The 23349-nt window shown below is 43.0% G+C and overlaps 1 protein-coding gene across 4 annotated transcripts in view; it reads right to left on the bottom strand.

The window, feature by feature from the left end:
• STX7 (syntaxin 7) overlaps positions 1–22672 on the bottom strand; it is a 48543-nt gene extending 25871 nt beyond the window's left edge. For 3 of the 4 annotated variants that reach the window (XM_058566252.1, XM_058566254.1, XM_058566255.1), the window contains exons 1-2: positions 22583–22672; positions 15073–15222 (exon numbers count right to left, since the gene is read on the bottom strand). In XM_058566252.1, coding sequence (XP_058422235.1) covers positions 15073–15157 — 85 coding nt within the window. In that variant the 5' untranslated portion in view covers positions 15158–15222; positions 22583–22672. Of the gene's footprint in view, positions 1–15072; positions 15223–17653; positions 17754–22582 lie in introns of those variants that run through there. The other variant, XM_058566253.1, reaches the window with a different exon arrangement.
• Between the last annotated feature and the right edge of the window lie 677 nt (positions 22673–23349).

Raw genomic sequence — 23349 nt, 5'->3', positions numbered from 1 at the left:
GAAGGATGTGCAACTATGACATACAACTATCTACTGGGGGGTTTGGGGAAAAAAAAAGAGGAGGATTGGCAATAGATGTTAGCTCAGAGCTGGTCTTCCTCAGCAAAAAAAAAAGAGGAGGATTAGCACGGATGTTAGCTCAGGGCTGATCTCTCTCACACAAAAAGAGGGAAGAGTCAGTTACGACCTGACAGTGACAAACACAAGGGACAGAACTGAAACTGAACTAGAAAAAAACACAACTAAAAATTAAAAGAAACAAACTCTGTTTTAGACTCAACCATCTCCTCATCTATCAAACCCTCTGTCTGTTTCAAATGGTGGTTTGGAGGACTACATACACGAAAACATTTTGGAAATGGCAGAGATCTCTACAGAACACAAGATGCTGCCTCTGGTAAGCTGACTAGAATTAGAGTTAGGATCATTAGGTTAGGTCCATTACAGAGTACAAGCTGCACGGGATAACATATCACGAGAAAATAGCTGTATCAGCTAGCTGAAAGTAAGTGTTAACACAAAAAGGGTCTAAGTGAATTGGTCTATTTCATATATTGAGAAAAACAAACAAAAGCATATTATAATTCTGAAAAGCACAACACAAGCAGAAAAACTCCCGAGAGAATCTGAAAGAAAGCTACTAAAATAATTGTGGGCTTTTTTCCAATATGCCGTCTATCTCATGCTCTGTCTTGTAATGCGAAGAGGGAGCTTATCTTCTTTGTGGGTAAAAGAACCGCTGTGAACCATGGCGAGGAGAATGGCTGGGAGAAGGCGAAAGACCTTCTAAAGCAGGAGTCCAGAGCAGCTCGCTGCGGGGCCTGCGCCTCCCGGGCCCCGCCCACGGTTGGCGGCCCTCTCCTTCCCGGCACTGACCACCTGCAGGGACATCCCACCTCCACGAAGCAACCTCAAGTGTGGAACACATTTAATCTCAAATTTCTCACTAGTTTTCTTCCCAGACACTTCAAAGGTAGAAAGGCATACAGGTTAACAAAGTGGAAATTCAGGGCATTTTAAAGCTACTGTAGATTAATAGAGGCTTAAATCTGAAGGCGTGGTTCTTAAAAATAAAGAAAGTACAAAAACAAGTCATTTGAAAACTGCACGTAAACAATACTTTGGATTTGTAAGACAGCCAAAACATGGCAAGCTTTCTCTTAGCAAAGATATTCAGTCCTAACATTTATCAACAGGACCTGCTGTTTACTTGCTCTGAGAGTCTAGAATCAGAAGGAACAAACGCCCAGGAGGACATGGCCCCTTGAGAAGGTGAAGCAAACAGCAAAGACAGGTGAGGACTTGCCTGCGGGGAAGGCTTCCTCCTTCCAGGCCTCTACCCTTCCCAAGGAGGAGGGACCCCTCCTTGGCCCACTTCCTTGAAGAGCTTCTTTCCTGTCAGCCACTGGATGGCCCAATAATCCTCCTTCTGCTCCAGAGGCAGCTGAGTTGGAGCCATCACGAAGCTCACCTTCAGTTTACATGGCAGGGGTTCCCATAGCTCAGTCCTAATTCCTGATCAGTTCTATCTGCCAAGACATTGCGACTCAGATGTTGCTAAAACCCTGAAAATGGAGTTTTGCTTCCTATGGGAACCTGCTAGAAGTTTGTTTCTGAATCTTTCCTCTTCTTCCTGCCTCAAGCCATAGAGAACAAAGAGGGAAGACAAAAGAAAACCCACAAAAAAGTTATATTTTCAGAGAAATTAAGACCAAAAACACTCAAAAATATGTACATGTGGCCAAAAGTGACAGAAAAGAGCAGCTCCCGAGTGGGAAGCCACATGGGTGGGATGGGGAATAAGAGGGATGGCAGGGGGGAACAGGGAGGAAGAGCTCCAAGATGTCACCAGCCAATACCCACTTCCAGAAGATGACTGCACCCTGAGTGGGACCAGGAGCAGGGCTGAGAAGGAATTGGGCACTCTGCTGGGGGAGGCTGGGACCACACTCAGGGGCCCAGAGGCTGCTGATCTCTGAAAGTACCACCTTCCTCTAAGAGGAGATGGATGCCTTAGACAGAGGTGGCTGTGCATCTGGGGGCCAATGGAGTGACAGGCGGACATCAGGATGGAGGCAGAAGCCCTTCTATACCAGGCTAGGTTCTCAGAGGCAGATGGAGAAAGAAAGTGCCTCCTCAGGGCAGGACAGAGAGAAAGGAGCCCTCTCTCCTCACAGCAATCTCCTGCCAGGAAAATCAAACTCATTCCACTGAATAGCAAAAAAGGAACAGATACAGCAACCACACAAAAGACTATAAAGTATAAAGAATTGTGGAAAAGAACAGCAAACTCCCTACAAAGAAAACGCAGCAGGAAAAAAATGTTGACACAAAGCAGATAAGGTGAAAATTATAACCCAAAAGAGAGCCACAAAATTTTTTTAAAACTCCAGGAGGCAACTGCAGTTTTAAAGGAAGATCACAAAAGAACTCATAGACGAGACGGTCAGACAATAGGCACTGGTGACGCAGAAATGGGAGGAGCTCAGGAAGGAAAGAGCAAGACAAACTCAGAAACGAAGACTGAACGACAAGGAGCACAAGAGAGATGAGACACACAGAAGGCAGGAGCCCCACCATCAGGACCACAGCTGCAGTCACTTGGGGTTGCTCAGGCTACACCCCTCACTTTCCAATGGCTTTAGCTCCCGGCTCACTGTCACTTCCGACTCCTGCCTCAATTCTTGGTGATTTCAATACACGTCGATGATCCTTCCATCATCCTGGCCTCAGCTCTTTGCACACCTCTCCCCAGATGATCTTGTCCTCTATCCTACCTTAGTCACGAACTCCAAGATCATACTAAATGCCTTCTCATCACCAGTAACTGTAACTCCTCCATAATCCCAGTTTCATATACACTACTTACAAATTCCCACCCCCTGTAGGTCCAGCTTGCCCTCACCCTGACTCCAGCAGTCTCTGCCCCACCAGGACCTACCACCTGTGGTCCCACCACTTTGCCACTCCTCTCACATCACCACCCCTTCCCCCGTGTCTTCACTTGCCTCCTGACCCAGCGTAAACATCAGAGGCAGTTATGTTGTTCACTCTCCTGCATGTACCATCCCTTCCTTTAAATACTTGATTAACTATCACCTCCTCAGTAAGGCCCATCCTGGCTCCCTGGGTACTCCATTTATAAATGCAATCCCCTCTCCAGGATACCAGATCCCCACTGGTATGTTGTCATTGTTGCTTTCCATAACATTTAACATCTTCCAATACCCCACATAATGTACTTATTTATATTATGTTTGTCTTCTCTCACTAAAGGTTTACTCCATAAAGGCAGGTGTTTTGTTTATTTTATTCACTGACATATCTCCAGCAGCCAGACAGTGCCTAGCACATCACACGTGCTTAATAAATACTCATGGAATGAACACATGCACAGAGATGCACAAGTAATGCCCTGATATAATACAAACCATGACTCAAATGCACAGCATTATGTGAATCTGATTGTCCTGGGTTCAGATACCAGCCTCCCCATTTAGCTTAATAACTGCTTTAAGAAAAAAACCCCATCTGGAATAAGTATAAAAGGAAATCAGAATATCAAAAATATTAATAAAATATATTGCTCAGTAATTGGTAAAAAACAAAAAAAAGAGTCAAAGAGATGAGGACAAGAATTGTCAAAACCATGACAGGAAACCAAAACTAAACAGCCCAGCCTAAGTTCTGCTGTCCAGCTCGCACATTAGCACCGAGCAACTAAAATGTGCAGACAGGCAGCATCTCGGGGAGGCTGAGTGGCCGTTGCACAGCTAACCATGAACTTTACTTTAATGAAAGAGAAGCTACTCTGTAATTCAGTTACTAGGCGTATTAAATATATTTATAGTGAAAAAAATCTAGTAATAATTATAATAATTTTTAAATAAATAGAGTGTGGAAACAGATATGAGAATTTTATCACATAGTCAGCTTCACACTTTATATAGAACTCAGAAGGATTCATTTGTGGAAGCAGCATAAATGTAAGTTCTCCAACTTTTAAACAAGTAACCTTAGGATAAAATGTCCACTAACAGAGGCCTGGTTAAATGACGTACGGCACATTCATGTAAGGGAAAACTATGCAGCCAATATAGAAAAGAGAAAAAGCAAGCAGCAAAAAAATATGTAGAGTATGATCTCATTTTCATAAAAAAAAGAAAGAATATAATTAATGTGTAAATACTTCTGTAGCTGTTTAGATTTATTATTAAACAAGAGTATGCAAATTGACTTCAAAGCTGTTTTCCTTACGTTGCCAGTGAGGAGAAACACTCTAACAGGCAAGCAATTTTGGTAGAAAAGCACTGAAATTCAACTGATGTCACATTATCAGTCTTGGCTTACCTTTATAACGATTATCAGTAATGGCTTCAAATAGAAGCAAATGTTATAGCGAATGCATGTTTAATACAGGTATTTCCATATTCAACTATTCTGATTAATGTGTTATTTAGCAAATGGAAACATCCTTTGGAATGCTGAGTTTTTCATTAAAGTCCCAAAAGTTAGTATCTCTTCTCATTCTATATCATGTGATCAATAACAACTTCCAAAGCACAGTGATGCACATTACTTTTTGAAATACACTAAGTTACAACAAAGTGTAGAATCTCGGGGTTTAAAAGCAAACTTCAGCGTTATCTGGGTTTCCCGTAATTTTAAATCCCAGGACAACACGCCAGGGAATGCGGACTGTACTGGTCTGTTAGGGCTGCCATAACCAAACACCACAGACGGCGTGGCTTAACAATAGAATTTTATTTTCTCCCAGTTGTGGATGGAGGCTGCAAGTCTCAGGTCGAGCTGCCAGCAGGGCTGGTTTCTCCTGAGGCCTCTCTCCTTGGCTTGGCCTCCTTCTCGCTGTGTCCCCACGTGGCCTTTTCTCTGTGCCTGTGCATTCCTGGTGTCTCCTCCTTTTCTTATATAGACACTAGTCATAGAGGATTAGGACCCCACCCTTACGGCCTCTTTTAACCTTAATTACCTCTATAAGGTCCCATCCCCAAATACAGTCACATTGAGAGTTAGGGCTTCAACATATGAATTTCGCAGGGGGTAGGGCACAATTCAGTCCATAACAAGCACCTTCACAGAGCTTACGTGAGGGGAAAGTGAAAAAAAGTATTCATGAATGAATTACCATACCTGTTGAGTATGTTCAATCTAAGCTCAAACATCTCTATAAATGAGTAACTTGTACCAGTCCACAGCATCCTCAGAGAGCCACGCTGGAAGGACCACTCATGACCATTCTAACTTCCTTCTACTGTCGCTTATTGTACTCCTTAACTCCACACAGAATGAAGGGAGACCTTCTTCCAACTGACAACCCTTCAACTAGAGGAAGCAGCAATCCTAGCTCCCCGCTAGGTGAAGTGTCCCCAGTAGTTTCAAAATGCCGAATGCATCAACGTATCGTAGTTTGATTTCTTTACCTTTCTCACTCCATCATTCACATTTAATAACTGTTTCTTTTTAAGGACCAAGCTTACAGGAAGGTAATGCACCTTTCCTTTAAGACTTCTCTGTACCCTTGTTTCTTCTTCATTAAGGTAATTTTACATGGCAGTCAGGATATCTGAGGGCTTCCCACCTTATTAAACTGTCTTCCTTCCTTCCAGTGTCACATCTTGGAATCACAAAATTCCCTTTTCTGAAATTTTCTGTTCTAACCTTTGTCAAAAAACAAATCCTTAACAGCTTCTGTATGCAAAGCCCTTGAGGAACATAATTATGCATAAAGACTGATCCCCAGCCGTAGAAGAGATTATAGAGCGGGTAAGGGAAAAAAATGTTGGCACTTAGAAAAAAACAGAAAGACTAAAAGATGAAATACAAAAAATCCCCACAAGCCAGCATCTTATTACCAAGTGAGTGAGAGGAGATCGCGGCCATGAGGTCAAAGGAGAGGAAAGAAATGAACATTTACCCAACGGCTCCTACATTCTAGGCACACTTATCCCTACCTTTTGAAAATAGTGAAATGTAGTTTAGACACACTGAGTAACCTGTTTGAGGTCATTCATTTCAATTTTACTGACGGCTGACTCATTAGTACAGACAGAGCTGTGAACAAGACATATTAAGCCCTTTCTCTCAGGGAGCCGACATTTTAGTAGGGAATGAAAAAAATAAGTAATTTTAGTAGTTTAACTTACTGATAAAAGGCATTATAAAAACAAAACAGGTTAACGAGAAAAAGAATGACTGGAGGAAGCAAAGTGATGGGTCAGAGAAGACATCTCTAAGGAAGTGACCTTTGGGCTGAGACTTGAATGCCCAGAAGGAGTCAATCATGCGAAGATCTGGAAGATCTCTGAAGCAGAGGAAGAGAAAGTGCAAAGGCCCTGAGGTAAGAATGAACTCAACTGTTCAAGAAGCAGAAAGAAGGCCAATGTGGCTGGAATGCTGCAGCTACAAGGGGGAGAGTGGCAGGAGATGGCAAATGGGGGCAGGGATCAGATCCTAGAGGATGCTGTGGGGCATGGTAGGGATCTGTATTGGACTCTAAGTGCCACCAGAAGTCACTGTAGTTTCAAGCTGTGGGATGACGTGATCTGATTTATAGTTTTCAAAGTTCACTTGGCTACTGTGTGGGGAACAGGCTGTGGATAGGCAGGGATGGAAGCAGGGGGAACAATGTGGAGGCTGCAGTCAGGCAAAGGCGAAATATGGTGGCTTGGACCTGGGTGGTGAAAGCAGAGATGGAGAGAAATGGACAAATACGGCAGGTAGAACCAAGAGGACTTGGACTTAGATTGACTATGGGGGTGAAGACTCATAGTGCTAGGGCTTGGGGTTGGAACCTAAGGTAAGAAAGTCCATGTTCAGGGCAGAGGCAGGGGGATGGTTCACACACAGGAGGAGCATGTGATAAAGCTCCCTGAGGCACCCTGGAGCCTATCTTCTGGTTTTAGTTCATAAAACAAACAAAAAGAGTTCACTCACACTCAGTGATAAACAGCACTCATGGTTGGTCATGCAGGAAAAGTCACCAGAGAGGAGAAAAAGCTGTCGCTCTCTGCTCAAGCCCGCCCAGATAAGACATTCACTTCCATACCCCTCTCCATCCTATGTCAATACCTCAGGCAGGAAGAAAATCGCAACAGTGAAACCGAAGCTCCTGAAGTCTTTCTCTTCAAGGGGAAAAAACCCAACCAAATATTCTCAGACAGGTGATGTCACAAGTAGATACATGAAACGGCATTTTAGAAGAGAGAAAACACATTTGCAACTCCTTTTCCTCTATAAACTGCCTTCCCATCCACCATGCCCATCCAAAGACCACCTCAGAAAAAAGAGAAACATCCCCAATTCCTGGGTTAATACACAGTTCCAGTAACTTCACTACCTTCTCAGCACTGCAGCTGTTTTCAAGACAAGCGTGCCCCGGCACCAAAAAAGAGACCTGGGCGAAATGAGCTTCCCTTTAGTGCAGTCATGCGTTCAGATGCAAAAACAAGCGTCCCCTCCATCAGACTCGCAGTAAAGGAACTGTATTCGTTTTCAGAAGTCACAAAGGGGCTCACCCTTTCACACAGACTTCACTTCATCTCAAAGTCCCAGGAACCTCATGGGGACAGGAGCCAAGCACCACTCCTTCTTAATGAACGAGAAGTACACACACAAAATGAGAAGCTAATTACAACACGGAGAAACCAATAATATTTTTTTCAACTCTAAACGAGCCTGTGTTGAATTAACAGCTTTAATCTACAGGAGATAAATGATAAAAAATGAAACACTGAAGATTCAACATAAACACTTTCAGTTACCTTCTCTTAACCTTTATAACGTGGGCTTAAAAGTTCACACGTTTTGTGCCTCCTTAGAAAGTTCTGCCTTTCCAAATCTTCTGGGAAACACACACACATAAGCCCATGTGATAAATTACGCATATTTTAGCAGATACCTTCTGCACTCATAAATCCAGATGAGTATATCTTATGTTACCAATGGATCTATTTTGTTCATTCTCCAAAGGCTAACTTTTAGCCTCTATCTTCCTCTTTCAGATAATCCTTTAAAAAAAATTCAAATGCCAGAATTCTCATTAGCACTGGTGGTAAGACTCACTATAATATGTCCATATGGGAAAATTTTACCTCAAGGACTATGTTTCATGGTCAGGTGTTGTCACTTCTATTTATCAATTTTCTTCAATTCATAACTTAGTTTTTAGTTAATTCTGACATGATTCACACCGCAATCCCTTGTGACTGCAACTCGCCCATCTCCTGATGCTTAGGAATAATGCATGTCTCAGTGGAACCCTAGCTGGTCTTGTGAATGACTGTTTCTACTACGAGATTTTAAAGTACGCATTGCGGGTCCAGATATGGCAATTGGTCTCTTAACAAAGAGAATAACCCTGTGTATGTTAGAAGATCTTTCAGGATTCTTTAAAATTTGGGTTAGAATTATATAGCCTGTTAAAGTTAGAAAAGACTATAATCCAGCCCACAGGAAATATATATAAGAAAATCATATCCTGGAAAGTGAAATAGCTTACTCAAGGTCACACTGCCATTTGGATCTGATTTTGGGAAATGTGCATGCACACATATACAGCTTGCCTAATTAGAAACTTTTCCTATTGTCTCACTGATTTTCCGAACTTAGTGACATTCTGAAAAGTCTAATTCTAATCAGGGAATTACAATATAAATCTCAACGAGATACAACTCTGGCTAAAATGGGTAAAATTTAAAAGACTGTAAATGCCAAATATTGGCAAGGATTTGGAGCAATAAACTGATAGACTGGCTGGTGGAAGGACAACCCAGTACAACTACTTTAGGTAACTGTTTGGCTGTATCTACACCACAGCTGGGCATACACATATCCTGTGACGCAGGAACCCAATTCCTAGGTGCACACGTGCAACAAAAGAATGTATAAGAATGTTCAGAGAAGTGTTGTTCATAATAAAAAAAAAAAAGCAAAAAAATGGAAACACTCCAAGTGTCTACCAACAGGAGAAAAAATAGACTGTGGTATGTTTGAATATGGAATAGTATTCAGTAATGAAAATAAATGACCTGAGCTAATGCAACAACATGGATGAATTGCACAAACATAATGGGAGAAAGAAGTTCAACATAAAACATATTCCTTAATCTTATTAAAGGTAAAAAAACTAGAAAAATTAACCAGGACACTGGTTATCTTTGGAGAGCATGGAGGGGATATAAGCATGAGAAGGTCTTCAGGGGACTGGTGACGTTCTTCTCCTTGACATGTGTCGTGTTGTAATAGATTATTCATTGGGCGATACACTAATAATTGCTGTACTACTCAAGATATATATTATACTTCTATTTTTTTTAAAGTTTAAAAAAACCTCAATCTTTAATTATGTGATGGATTTCAATATATTTATTCTGCTTCTTTCAAAAACATGAGTTGTGTGTCCTGAATACATTCTTCTATATGGTTTGTGTTTGTGCAAGGAGGAATGGCCCCTGTGAATATCCTACTCTGGTTTACCTTACATAAAAGGCTCAGCTTTTTGAACCCACAAAGGCTTGCTTACCCTTGTGCTATACATCACAGATAGGAGTTTGTCTCAAAGAAAATACAGACAGATGATAAAAGGTAAATGGGTGGATATCTCATTTCCAGATACTGCTAATAAAAATGTTACTTTTGAACGTCTCGATCCAAAGCTTGAGAACTAAATCTGAGCATCTCTGATGCATTATGATCTTCTAGAGCTGGGATAACAAGTGGTTTTATTTGCACGCTAACTCTAGTCTACTGGGAATGACTGCCTGGAGCACTGGGTTGAGAAAGACTTCATGCCATGGTAAGGACAGCGACAGAGAATCCCGTCTGCGCCACGGGCAAAGGAGGGGGCATTGGAGGCACAAATAACTTGCTGACTCTGTTACAGAGTCAACAGACACTTTCCCCCATAGGATAAAAATATGTTCTTAATCATTTTAAATGCTCCACCAAGAAATTCCTAATAAAGTCCAATTTGTTATACCTGTTTATTATTTATTCTTAAAAGGTTATATTATTTTAATATAATTCTATGTCTAAGTATTTACAACAAATATTTTATATTTAATATAAATTATATTATTGCAACATGGTTTAAATACTTCACTAGTAAAGCAAATCAATAAGACTACAGACTATTTTAAACAAAAAGGAGTTTAATGGGAAAAAAAAATACACGTTTAAAAACATTTTGTTTCATCTATCCTATTTTTTGCAAAATGGAGCTACCAGAGTATACTATTTAAAAAAGCCTCAAAATTCTACCCTACTAAATGTTATTCTTAGGTTCCTCCAAGAACCAAAAGTCTTTTTGGTTGCTATTTTCTTTTTTGGTATAAACTAAACCACCCGACTCAATATTTTACAAGTTTTCACTGATCTTAATCAAACCTAATATGAAAATGAGCTTTCCCCACCGCAGTGCTCAGGAAGACTTGAGTATAGCTGAACAGATGCACATCTTCTGACTACAAGGGTAATACCTTACAGCACCTTCTCTTTAGATTTCTTTTGTAAAACTAGGTCATTTGTACTGACACAAATTCAAAAGATGTAAATGTAGTGTGAAGAGAAGCACCTAAATGTGGTGCCAAGTACCATATTATTCAATCACATCCAGTATTATTAGCATTACCGGATGGGAAAAAAAGTGAACTGAAATTTCACACTTCTGTCTTTCACATCCACGTGATTTCTGCACAGCCCTCATCAGTAACATACACCGGATGGTGCCTTACCATAAGTTACTCTATCTAAATCATTTAGGTATTGAATCTCAGAATCAGAAAAAACACACAGTGATGACTGGTTTCACTAAATTCATGCCCTCGAATCTCAAATGAGTACTCAACCTGCCACACAACCCTTCTCTACTTCCCTGGTACATCCACTCTCTAGATTGTCAAAACTACAGGTAGTCCATTTTCTCTTTCTACAGGAGTCCATTCTCTATCCGATGCCTTTGTCTCCTATTTTGTTTAAAAGTAGACCCACTCCAACAAGAACTCTCCCCAGCTTCGCCCACCACACTTACTGTCCACACCACACTCTGCCTTGACCATGTACAGTGGACCAAAGGTGAACCAGTTGTTAGTGATCCATTCCCCTTCTCCTCTCGCCTCCAAACACATTTCTTTTGCAATTATACTCTCACTAGACTCTCCCATTTGTAGTGGAAAAATGCAAGCCTTTCTTTGACACTCTTTCTACTTCCATGGTAGAATCTGCTAGTTGCCTAATAAATATTGATTCTCCCCTTCTCTCTCAAATGGAGCAGTGCCCAATTTTAGTGACCACATTGCAACACAGCTCAAGGACGTTTTCAGCCTTCCAAGCAGCTAAGCGTAGACAGATGATTCTGTCTAAGTTCTGGTCAATAACATAAGCAGAGGTGAGTAGGATTTGGGAAGTCTCTTCAAATGCAAGAGGCAGGTCTTCTCTCTCTCTTCCTCCATCTATATTTGGAACACGGACATGAGACCGTTCTTTTCAAAGTCATCATATGGCCAGATCCAAGTCTCTGCTTTTATGTTACTCAGCCTCTCGGCAGCATTAGACACAGAAGATGACTCACTCATTCTTGAAACACTCGTTTTTTGATTTCTGGAACCTATCATATTCTGATTTTCCTCTTAACCCACTGGCAGTTCTTCTCTGATTCTTTATGCTGCTTTTTCCTTGCCTCCCTGACATCTATTTTTTTTTTTTTTTGAGGAAGATTGGCCTGAGCTAACATCTGCTGCCAATCTTCCTCCTTTTTTTTTTCCTTTCTTCTCCCCAAAGCCCCAGTAGATAGTAGTATGTCATAGCTGTACATCCTTCTAGTTGCTCTATGTGGGACACCACCTCAGCATGGCTTGATGAACAGTGCGTAGGTCCGTGACCAGGATGTGAACCGGCAAACCCCAGGCTGCCAAAGAGGAGCACGCGAACTTAACTACTACACCACCAAGCTGGCCCCGACTTCTACATTTTTTAATGCTCCAGCCCTCTTCCCTTTACTCACTCCTTTGTGACTATTTTAGACCTACGGTTTTAAATACCATTTATACTCTGATGACACTCTGACCTCCAAATTCATATATCTAAACTAGATGTTTGACATCGCCACTTAGGTGTTTAAAAAACATCTTGAAATTTACTTAGCCAAAACAAAAACTCTCCCCACTTCTTCCAAACTCTAGTCCTTCCCACCTCAGTTCATACTCACCACCATCCACTTGGCTGCTCAACGCAAAAACCAGGCACTCATCCTGGACTCCTCTCTTTCCCTCTCACCCCACCCACACTCATCAGCAAGTCCTGCTGGCTCTGCCTCCCCAGTACATCCCTCACTTCTCTCTGTCCCCACTGCTACCACCCTGGGGAAGCCAATATCTTTCTCATCAGACTCCTGTGATGGCCAACGTGTCCCCCTTCGATTTCCCAAAGTCTATTTTCTAAGCAGCAGCCAAGTGATCTTGTCAAAGCACAGATCTGACTGTGTCTTCTCTGTCTCTTAGAATGAAATCTAAACTCCCTACGTGGCCTCCAAGGTTCTAGGTGACCTGCCCAGCTCCTCTCTGATTTCATTCCTGACACTCTTGCCTCAACTGCTTTTTTTAATACCAGCTGTGGCCTCCACCTAAATGCTCTTTCCCAGTATTTCCTCACTACCAACCCCTTTTCATCCTCACTCAGGGAACATCAAGGCTAAGGCAGCATCCCCCTAGTCACCTGCTCTCACATAACTCTTATTTTTTCATTGGAAATTACGTTGTTCATTAATTTAAGGTCTTTTTTACACTCTGTTTCTCCTTACACTATAAACTACACGAGAGCAACGCCTTGTGAATATTGTTCACTGCTAGACCCCCAGGATCTGGAACAGTGACTAGCAAGGAGCAGGTGTTCAACAAATTATTTGATGAATGAATAAAGTGAGAATACCAAAATTAAAAGTCACTTCGTCTGAACCATTATTCCAGTGTTTAAAACTCTTAATAACAGACCTGAGAAACAGCTGACCACCGTATGCTGGTCACTAAGGAGCAAGGATCACACTCCTCCTGAGGTACCCAACCCCATTCTGAACAACTTGGATTATTCAAAAGCCCTTGTTCCCCCTCAAGTTTACGTCTGACTACTGCAGCTTCTGTTCATTTATGGAAGCATTTATGATCATGCAGAATACTTGTCTTGTTTTACACAAGACAGTGCTTCAAGTATCTGAAGGTGGTGACTGTACCGTCCGTCTCCTGGCTGAACAGTCCTCAACAGTTCCAATCTTCTCAACAGTCCCGGTCTTCTCAACAACTCTCCCCAAGGCACAGTCGTGAGTCTCAACGCCACCCTCCCACACACTTCAAGACTGTCCCAAAATGCAATGTAGTCGCATACTTAACTATCAACTACGCCACGAATATGCAACTCCGGCCGGATTTATCACTTCTCATCTGGTTGGACCCACTGATCTCTTTCTCAGGGAGCACGACCTGCTGTAAGTGAACTCCTACCTCCTTCCACTTCAAGCTCACACTCAATCTCCAATCCATGTGTCTTTCATACCACCAAGTGCTTACTGCCTCCATCATCCGAGTACATTACAGTCACTCCTCATCTTCTTCCCAGAATTCCTGACCCCATTTACCTTTCCCAACTCAGGATACCTGCCCTATTCTTTGGAGGAAGGCCTCTCGGCCTCCTTTTTTTGCATAAAGGTCTTGATTTTCCACACATGTATATTAAAATTATAAACTCTCTTCATTTTCACACAGGTAGCCTGAGGCAGACCAGGACTTCTTAATCAGCAGCAAGGGAGCCATAAAAAGAAGAGGCTCTTCTACGGCTACTATTAGAATAGATCTGAAGCCAGAAGGGCAAGGCAGAGCCTATGCTGGTGCTCCGGGACAAAATGGAACATCCCTGATGTCCCCTGATGTCCCATCCTTGACGTACCACTCCTGTAGTCCCTGCTGTGGACAACACGAGACCTCCAGGTCATTCACTTCCTTGCTCCTCTAAGCATAGCTGAAGAAAACAAGAACTATCCCACATCAGAATAAGTGGTGTTTTACATAGCTGTTCACAGGGGCACTTTTTTAGAACCATCTATTATCTAATTTTACTCCCTTTTCCTCCAAAACACACTGACATTTCATTTAAATCATTCAGGTAGAGTAACAACTGTTGGGAAGTTAATGATTAGATAAGGAAACAGAGTTTGGTCATCTGAAAACATTCTTTATTTCAGCAGCGTGTGAACACATTCTAGTGAAGGCATAGCCTTAACAAAGCAGGCTGGCAAATAAAACTGTATTACCACGCTTTGAAAGAGTTCAGGTAAAGCCAGAGGGCCAAAATACTGACAGCAAGATGACCAGAATGATCTAGGTAAGTGATTAGCTGTGACTGAGGAACAAAACAAAATCTATAGGCCAAATCTGCTAGTGATTTTTTCTTATATATATTCTGAGGAGTAATAATTTCTAATAAAATGCCACACTGGATCAGTCTACTAGTATTCTGTCTTTCACAGGTGTAGCAAAGGATAATTTGTGGGGAATCCAGGTAGTTATCTTCTGTACCTGCCTCAGTAGATTAAAAGCCCTCCTCCTTAGTTCTGCCTTGCTTCTGAATAACGTATCACGTATTTACCCTTTACAAAACTAACCTAAACCATATCCAGTCAGATTTTATTTTTAATAAACATATGTCCCTTAAGCTCTTGCTTAAGTGCTTAGTGTTCCCCAGTTCCAAACCTATGAGATCTTGTCAAGTCTCATTAATCTCATCTAGAACCAGATCGTTTGAAAGCAAATTTAAGTATCTATCCTTTTAAATCTTTATTTCATTAATGAAATTATGCATATTATTTACTCTACAGAAAAATGCAATGTGTTATCTCCTCTAATATAATTATTTCTTATATTCATTCTAAAGAGTTCTAACCTTCTAAAATCTCTTCTTAGAGGAATATCCTCCCTCTCTTAATCACTAGAGTTGTCCTTTTAGGAAGTCCCGCCAAGTTCAGTTAAAAATTGAAAACAACCAGTGAAGTCAATTTAAAACTCAACTCACAACATTGTGTGATCTTCTGGATGTTGGATGAGATTCTCTGGGCCAGCTGGGCAGGGTCACCACCTATTCCTGGAGTGTAAGACATGGTCGATGTGCTTGTTCACGAATTTCATCAGCTGTTGGTGGCTGTGCAGTTTTCTAAGCAGTCACCTAAATAGTATAAAAGAAAAGTCACAGAATTGTATTTTTAAAGTTATTGGCTTACATTTTCCAAATTATCAAGCTGGGAGGTTACAAGTACAATTCTGATTAACCTAACAGGGTTGAAATCTAGCAAAGGAACACATCAAACAGTAGAACTCTCATGTCTGTACAAAAAAACTGGACTTTAAAGGACAGAGTCATGTTAAACTTTTTAAAAAATTAAAATAAGATTCAGGGCCGGCCCCGTGGCTTAGCGGTTAAGTGTGCACGCTCTGCTGCTGGCAGCCCGGGTTCAGATCCCAGGCGCGCACCGACGCACCGCTTCTCCGGCCATGCTGAGGCCGCGTCCTACATACAGCAACTAGAAGGATATGTAGCTATGACATACAACTATCTACTGGGGCTGTGGGGAAAAAATAAATAAAATTATAAAAAAAAATAAAATAAGATTCAAATTGTACATTCCCTTTGAGAACTTCTATGATCTAAGGATGAGTTATTAAGTCCCTTTTCTGTGCATAATGTTAATTGTTTATATACTTTCTCCTTAACTAAACTGCAAGCAAACACAAGGCAGGGCCCACATGCTATTTATCTTTCTTTCTCCAACATTTAAAATAACTTCTGGCACAGAACAGGTATTTATTTACTTATTTACTTATGGTGAGGAAGATTAGCCCTGAGCTAACATCTGTTGCCAATCCTCCTCTTTTTGCTTGAGGAAGACTAGCCTTGGGCTAATATCCCTGCCCACCTTCCTCTACTTTACATGTGGGACACCTGCCACAGCATGGCTTGATAAGTGGTGCAGAGGTCTGCACCCAGGATCCAAACCTGCGAACCCTGGGTCGCCGAAGCAGAGGGCGTGAACTTAACCACTATGCCACTGGGCTGGCACCAGAACAGGTATTTAAATATTTACTAAACGGAACAGAGACATCAAACTATCCTCAGAAATTTCATTATATCTAATTTAACACACACAGGAGGAGCTCAGGAACATACGACTAACGGGTCTCTAAGTTTAATGGGAAAGAAGGTCAAATTTGAGAGAGTAGAGCCGACAAGCGAGAAAAAAAGGAATGGCCTGTAAAATGCTCATCACACACAATCCCTACAGTGCAAGAACAGCTCCCCTCTCCCAGAAGCCAGCGTCTTAAGATAGGAAGCAAAGCTGGGGTAACGCTCCAGGAAGGAGGTAAGATGAAGTTCTTTTCTTCTTCACTCCACACCACACCACTCAGGGTTTGGAAAGAAGAATGAGAAGGGGTGTTCCTGAGCCCAGGACTGTGCACAGCAAAGACTTCAACACTCCTACACTCCTCACTGCGCGTGCACTGAATGTCGCAAAGTTGCAGGCAGTCGATTTGTAAGCTGACTCTCCACTAAGAGTCTGTGACACGCCTAGCACAAAACTGAGCACTTGGGAGTTGCAAGGAAACAAACAAAACAGCAGAGATAAAGTATCTGCTCAAATCAAGTTTGTCATTTAGGAGAAAGGATAGTTAAAAATGTAAAACAACAATAGCAGTACAAATCAATAAAAGGTCATGTGCTAGACAAAGGTGATGGGAACTACAAAAAGGAAACATCACTGCTGCCCTTTTCTAGAAAGAATTTATGAAACAGAAATGCAAGATCTGGCTACCTGGGTATGACTGGTCTAGGAAACAACAGAGGCAAAGATGTGAAGCCTGGGGCAGACAGACGCAGAACACGTGGATGGGGCAACCGCAGCGTGTCATTTACCACAGGAAGGGGAGGTTCCTGGCCAGCCCGGGGTCAGATGACCCACGGCTTGGACAAGACGGAGACAACTTAGAAAGGGAGAGAGAGGAATGAGCTAATATTTATTATACATCTGTGAAATGAAGAGCACTTCACATACAATGTCTAATTTCCCCCCTTAAAGTAGGTAGTAGCAAACAAACCTTGTTTTAATGAGGAGCAAACTGTGGCTTTTTAAGATTAAGTAACTGGAAAGGTAACCCAACTCACCCACCAGGTGCAGGAAGGATTCAGTCCCAGGGTCCTGGTTCCAAAGCTACCCATGCTTGCTACCAAACTCATATCACAGAAGAGGGCCGGCCCTGGATGCTGGGTTTAGTTTGCTATGTTGCAATAAGAAACTACCGGAGATTTCTGGTAGAGGAGAAGAGGCAACAAGGAAATAGGTGTCTTTGTTCTAAGGGTCAGTACTGGCAGGAAGTACAAGGGCTGAACTGTTGAGGCGGGTAGAAAAGAACTGGCTCCATGCCTGAAACTCTGGTGCACTGTGGAACATGTGTGGCCACCCTGGAATTCCTGGGAGCTTTTAGATGCTCTCCATTCTCTTTCGTTGATCTACAGGTCCCATTTATCTACTCTGGGCCCTTCGGATCTCACCAAGTCCTAGAGATAGACCCAAAACCAATTTCATAAAAGGGTAAATTCAGACCTCAACTCAGACAGCTGAACCACTGCAGCAGGGCGGCAGGAATAAACTCTCTTCTGGGTCACCCTGGACTTGGGCCTGCAGCCACCTGAAGAGCTGGGGCCTAGAGAGAACAAGACTGAATCTGGGGATTCAATGAGACCAAAACTATCCCAAGCATCCTGTAAACCACCAACTGGATCTTTAAATTCTGCATCTTTTTTTTTTTTCATTAAGAGCTTTATTGAGATATAATTCACATACCATACAATTCACTCATTTGAAGTGTACAATCCAATGGTGTTTTAAAATATTCACGAAGTTGTGCAACCATCACCACATCACTTTTAGAACATTTCATTGTCCCCAAAATAAAGCCCATACCCATTAGCAGTCACTCCAACCTCCCCAGCTGTAGGCAACCACTAATCTACTTTCTGTCTTTATAGGTTTGCCTATTCTGTACATGTCATACAAACGGAATCATACAGTATGTGTTCTTTTGCGACTGACTTCTTTCTCTTAGCATGTTTTCAAGGTCCATCCACGTTGTAGCATGTATCAATACTTCATTCCTTTTCACTACCAAATAATACCCCACGGCATGGATATAGCCTATTTTCTCCCCGCTCAACAACATTTTTCTTTCTCCTTTCCCTTTATCAACCAGATCTCTAGAAAAACTGGCTCACAGCCAACACAAACACACTGAATGAGGAAATGTTCCTTTTTCTTACTTATGTACTCTCTTAGGGGGACTTCCCCATCCATATACACAAATACGCCTAATAGACAAATGAGTCTTACATCCAAGTCTCCAAGTCACACTCAACTCCCTTTAGTGTCTTCGAAACTACAGGAACCCGCCAACTGCCTTTTCAGCTGCCAGTGGAACTGGCAACAGGAAATGTCTATAGTGGGCAAGACACTTAGCATTTGGGCCTGCTTCCAGGATCAAAATGAGATAATGCACATCCAGGGACCAAGAGCTTTTCCACTGTGCACAGAGGAAAGGTACCATCTGCTCTTGCATCTGCAGGGCCAGCACCAACAGATCATGACAACCTCGCCTGCATCAGAGCCACACAACCACATTATCAGTCGAGGCCTACCCTCTCCCTCTATAATAGAATCACTGAGTCCTGACACTTCAAGTTCAGTATTTCGGCATCTCCCTTAACACTCAAAACTCACGCAAGCCTAGTCTAAGCCTTCTCACCATTTCCTTTCCAGATCCCCTTTTTTCCTCTTCAGAGAATCAACCAATCAGCTACAAACACTACCAGTTTTTCTCATCCCTTTATTCAAGCAACTAAATTTGAGAAAGTTCCTGCTGGTGACATAATTGGACTCCATTCATCCAAAGAGCTACTACTGTTGGATTTTTGGCTGGAATTTCCTTAGAGAAAGGGCACAGCCATGGTCACCTCAGCTCAGTGCTGAATGAAGAAAAGAAATAGGCAAATGATGGAAAAGAAAGATACACACAAGTTCAACAAGATTAACAACGGCTACCTTACTATTTCCTAAGCACTGGGCTTAGGACTTTTACATTTATTTTCTCAGTTGATTCTTACAACAAGCCTATGAGGTAGGTACAATTATTATTCTGATTTTTCACATGAAGACACTGAGACATAATGAGAACAACTAACTTGCTTAATGTAAGAAAAGAGCTAAAATTTGAAACTAAACCTTAGAGCCCATATTTTTAAAACACTAAACCACACTGCTTCCCTGTACAACAAAATTAAGGACAGGTGAGCCCACTCAATTAGAAAAACCAAATTTACCATCTTTCTGCAGACTCTGTATCAAGTTTTGCTAAACCCATTCTAAAGATGAGGAAACAGGCCTGGGATAAGTACCCACATGGATCAAGGTAACACAGCTGAAGAGTTTACTCCTTTCTCTCTCATTCTGCTAGCAGTGATATCTAAGTACAACAGTGGCTGGCTCTTCTCATGATGAGATATGAGAAATAAAGGAGCCAAATGACTAACTTTACTGTAAAAAAATATACACATGGACAGACAGCTACCTACAAATTGACTTAAAAGTTTATCTTTGCATAGAGACTTAAGCAACCAAGTTATTTTGGCGCCTGCTTCCCACATCAGTCTCCAGCACCCAGGCCAGAGCTAATACACACCACAGTTCTCTTGCTGAGTACTTCCGAAAGCCCATTCAGAATCCCTTGTTTTACTGCTCAGAATAACAATAACTCATTATCTATACCTGCACTATCAAGTGTTCAAATATCACATGTGTGGCCAGTGGCTTGGCCAGCTCACGTATAGAACATTCCCATCATAGCAGAAAGTTCTATTAAACAGTGCTCATCTAGACATCTCAATAATTACCTTTCTATGAAGATATATAAACACTATGAAGAGAAAGAAGCAAAAAGAGAATCAAAGTGCAATACTGTCCTCTGTTGGTATCCTTGGGAGATTGGTTCCAGAAAGCCCACAGATACCAAAATCTGGGGATGCTCAAGTCCCTTATACAAAATGGTGTAGTATTTGCACATCCTCCCATATACTTTAAATCATCTCTAAATTACCTATAATACCTAACACAATGTAAATGCTATGTAAATAGTTGTTATGCTATATTGTTTAGGGAATAATGACAAGAAAAAGAAGTCTGTATACGTTCACACAAACGCATCCATGTAGGCCTTTCGATTCGTGGTTGGTTGAACTTGCAAATACGGAACACTCGGATACAGAGGATCGACTGTATTCACGAGCGTCCTCTCAAGACTTTCTAAAGAGCACAAATGAAAGAACAAAGGGAATTTTAACATGGAATCATGACTGTCAAACACCACCCCCAGTTACTACTGGACACATGCAGAATCCTTAAGATTCTCATGAATCTTCCCATGAAGATTTCCCTGAAGAAATCTCACTCTCTTAGGGCAATAGAAACAGTTTCACTTTCTTAATGGTGAGCACCAGCGTAAAGCAACAGACTTCCATCCACCCCGTGCCCCAAAATGTGAAGTTCCCAGAGGGGTAGGGTTTTTTTTTTTTTTTTGAGGAAGATCAGCCCTGAGCTAACATCTGTTGCCAATCCTCTTCCTTTTTTTTTCTCCCCAAAGCCCCAGTACATAGTTGCATATCCTAGTTGTATGTCCTTCTAGTTCTTCTATACGGTACGCTGCCTCAGCGTGGCTTGATGAGCACTGAGTAGGTCCGTACCCAGGATCCGAACCGGTGAACCAGGGGCTACAGAAGCAGAGCACGTGAACTTAACTGCTCCACCACCAGGCTAGCCCCTAAATATGACCATTTCTAAGACACTGAATTCCAGGGCCTTCTTTCAGATCCTGATGTCCCAGGACGATTGCTGCCTGGGGACCTTGCTGGGTGCTATTTCCTATCCCTAGAAGGCTCTTCCCACGATCCCAGTGACTGGCTCTTTTCCCCAGCAAGCTCTCATCACATGCTAGAAAAGCCTCCGTGACCACTGCCATGTGAAGTGAGAGATCACCACCCCGCCACTCTCTGTTGATCTCTCTAACTTACTGCACCATAGCACTGATCACCATTTAAAACGATCTAGTTAGTATACAGTTTATTATCTACCCCACCTCTGGAATACAGACACGAGAGAGACAACCCTGTCATCTTGTGGAATCCACAGTGCAGGGTGCACAGATGTTCCGTGAATGTGATGGCGATCCCTCTCCGGACACCAGCATTCTCTATAACTACACTAACCGCATTCTTGAGCTCAGCTCCTCCATCCGTTAACCTATTTACTACTTGGGTTTAGGTCACAACACTAAGGATTATTTTTCACCCTTTCACACACTAATCTTTCAAATTAAATGGAATCAGAGGCAAACTTTACTCAGACTTACTGCAGGTGTTTCATAGAATTTATTTTTCACCCACAGCACTTGGCTAAAGTTTGGGATCATAACCAAAATTAGGACTGACTGTGTTATGGGGAGCAGAAGTAAAATATCTGAGGAAAAATGACACAGATGTTGAGTTAATACGGTATTATATTATCTTCTTTGAAACTAAACCGTAATTCTTAACTGGTCACAAGTCAGACGCACTTCTCAAAGTGGCCTGCAAAGCAGAGGCTTGTCCACATCACAAGACACAGTTTACCACATCAGTTATCGCTCAGGCCACCCCCAGAAGACACGCCCACCTCCAACATTACTGAACCGCAGAGCATTTCAGAAGCATTTTCTTTTCTTCCAGATTCTGTGCCAGGTTTAAATTATATATATTTATAGTCAGAATACGTTGATCTGAATTAAACAAAAATTACTGCATGTATATAAGAGCCAAGCAAATCTAAGACACTCGAGAGAGAAAAATACAGCAATTGACCAGAAAGGCAATGTTTTTTTTTTTTCTTTTTGTTTGAATTTAAAGAAACTAACAACCTAAAAAACAAGGGGGGAGGGGGCAGCTGGAAATATTTTATATATCTGTCAAGGTCTTTATGTAAACCAATTAATGACAGGAGCTGAGAGGATCAAAGCAAGTCAGCGTGTCCCAGTCATCACGCCAAATAGGAAAACGGCGACAACGAGGCTCGGAACGAGCGCACAGGGCGCCCTCGCCGCCGCATTTTCAGTTCGCCTCCAGCGGGAGAACTTTTCTCCCGGGCGAGCGAGAAAGAGGAAGAGGTCAGCCCGCGGCGCAGGCTGGACTCCCGAGCCGCCCGGGCGGGCTGGGCGCCGCCCCACCCGGCGCGGGCGCGGCCGCGGGGCCCGGGGCGCGGGGAGGCGGGGGCCGGCCGGGCCCGGGGGCACGCCGCGCCGGCCCGGGCCGAGGGGAGCGGGCGCCCCGGGGCCGGGCAGCGCCCGCCGCACCGCGCAGGGCGGCGGCCCCTGACCACGCGCGCCCACCAGGAGGCGCGGCAGCCCCGGGCCGGCGCGCCCCCGGGGCGCAGGGACCCCCGCCCCCGCCCGCTTACCCCGACCTCCTTGGCTGCCTCCTCCGCCTCCGGCCGCTGGACCCCGGACCCACAGTCCGCAGCCACAGCTCTCAGCTGATGGGCGGTGGCGTCCAGACGCCCACTGCGCATGCCCGCGATACGCCTGGGAAGGAGGCGGCTCCTCCCCTCCCATTGGCCCGCGGAGCGGAGTGACAGCCCTGTCCCGCCCCCTCTGATTCTAAGCTGAGGGATGGGGGGACCAGCAAAATTGCAGAGCAGGTGTTCTTCGAGGCCTGACGTGCCGAGGGGGAACGCCTCACCCTGCGTGCAAAAACAAGAGGAGGGAATGCAGGGGAGCTGTCTTCTTTATAGGGTGATGCCAGCCTCCCTAGCCTCGCGTCTTCGGCCCGCCCCGTCAGCTCATGCCTGCTTTGTTGGCTAACCCTCAACTGCGGTAGACTGTATTCACAGCGCCATAGAGAGTGCGCACGCAAATAGGCAACCCCAGCAGGAACAATGAAGGAAAAGGGAAATCATGACCGTGTGCTCACTTGGTAGACAGGTGTTCGTAGCACATACAAGTCATCCTTGAAGGGCAGGGCGCAGTTTTCACAGTGTTTGAAGAGAGCAGAGAATGTTCTCGTAATAAATGCAGTATTCAAACAGAATGTAAGTGTTAGATAAACAGCATCAAATGCTTCAGGTGAAAGAAATACCTCAGCAAATTGGTTAGAAGATAGATTGGCTTGGCTTTTGCCTGTATTAAGGCAACACTATTTTCTGAAAGGATCATCAGGACGTCAAAA

This window comes from Diceros bicornis, chromosome 23 (assembly GCF_020826845.1).
Source record: "Diceros bicornis minor isolate mBicDic1 chromosome 23, mDicBic1.mat.cur, whole genome shotgun sequence".
NCBI lineage: Eukaryota > Metazoa > Chordata > Mammalia > Perissodactyla > Rhinocerotidae > Diceros > Diceros bicornis.
Note: the sequence above shows the minus strand (reverse complement) of the source record. Positions and strands in the feature narration are given on the sequence as shown.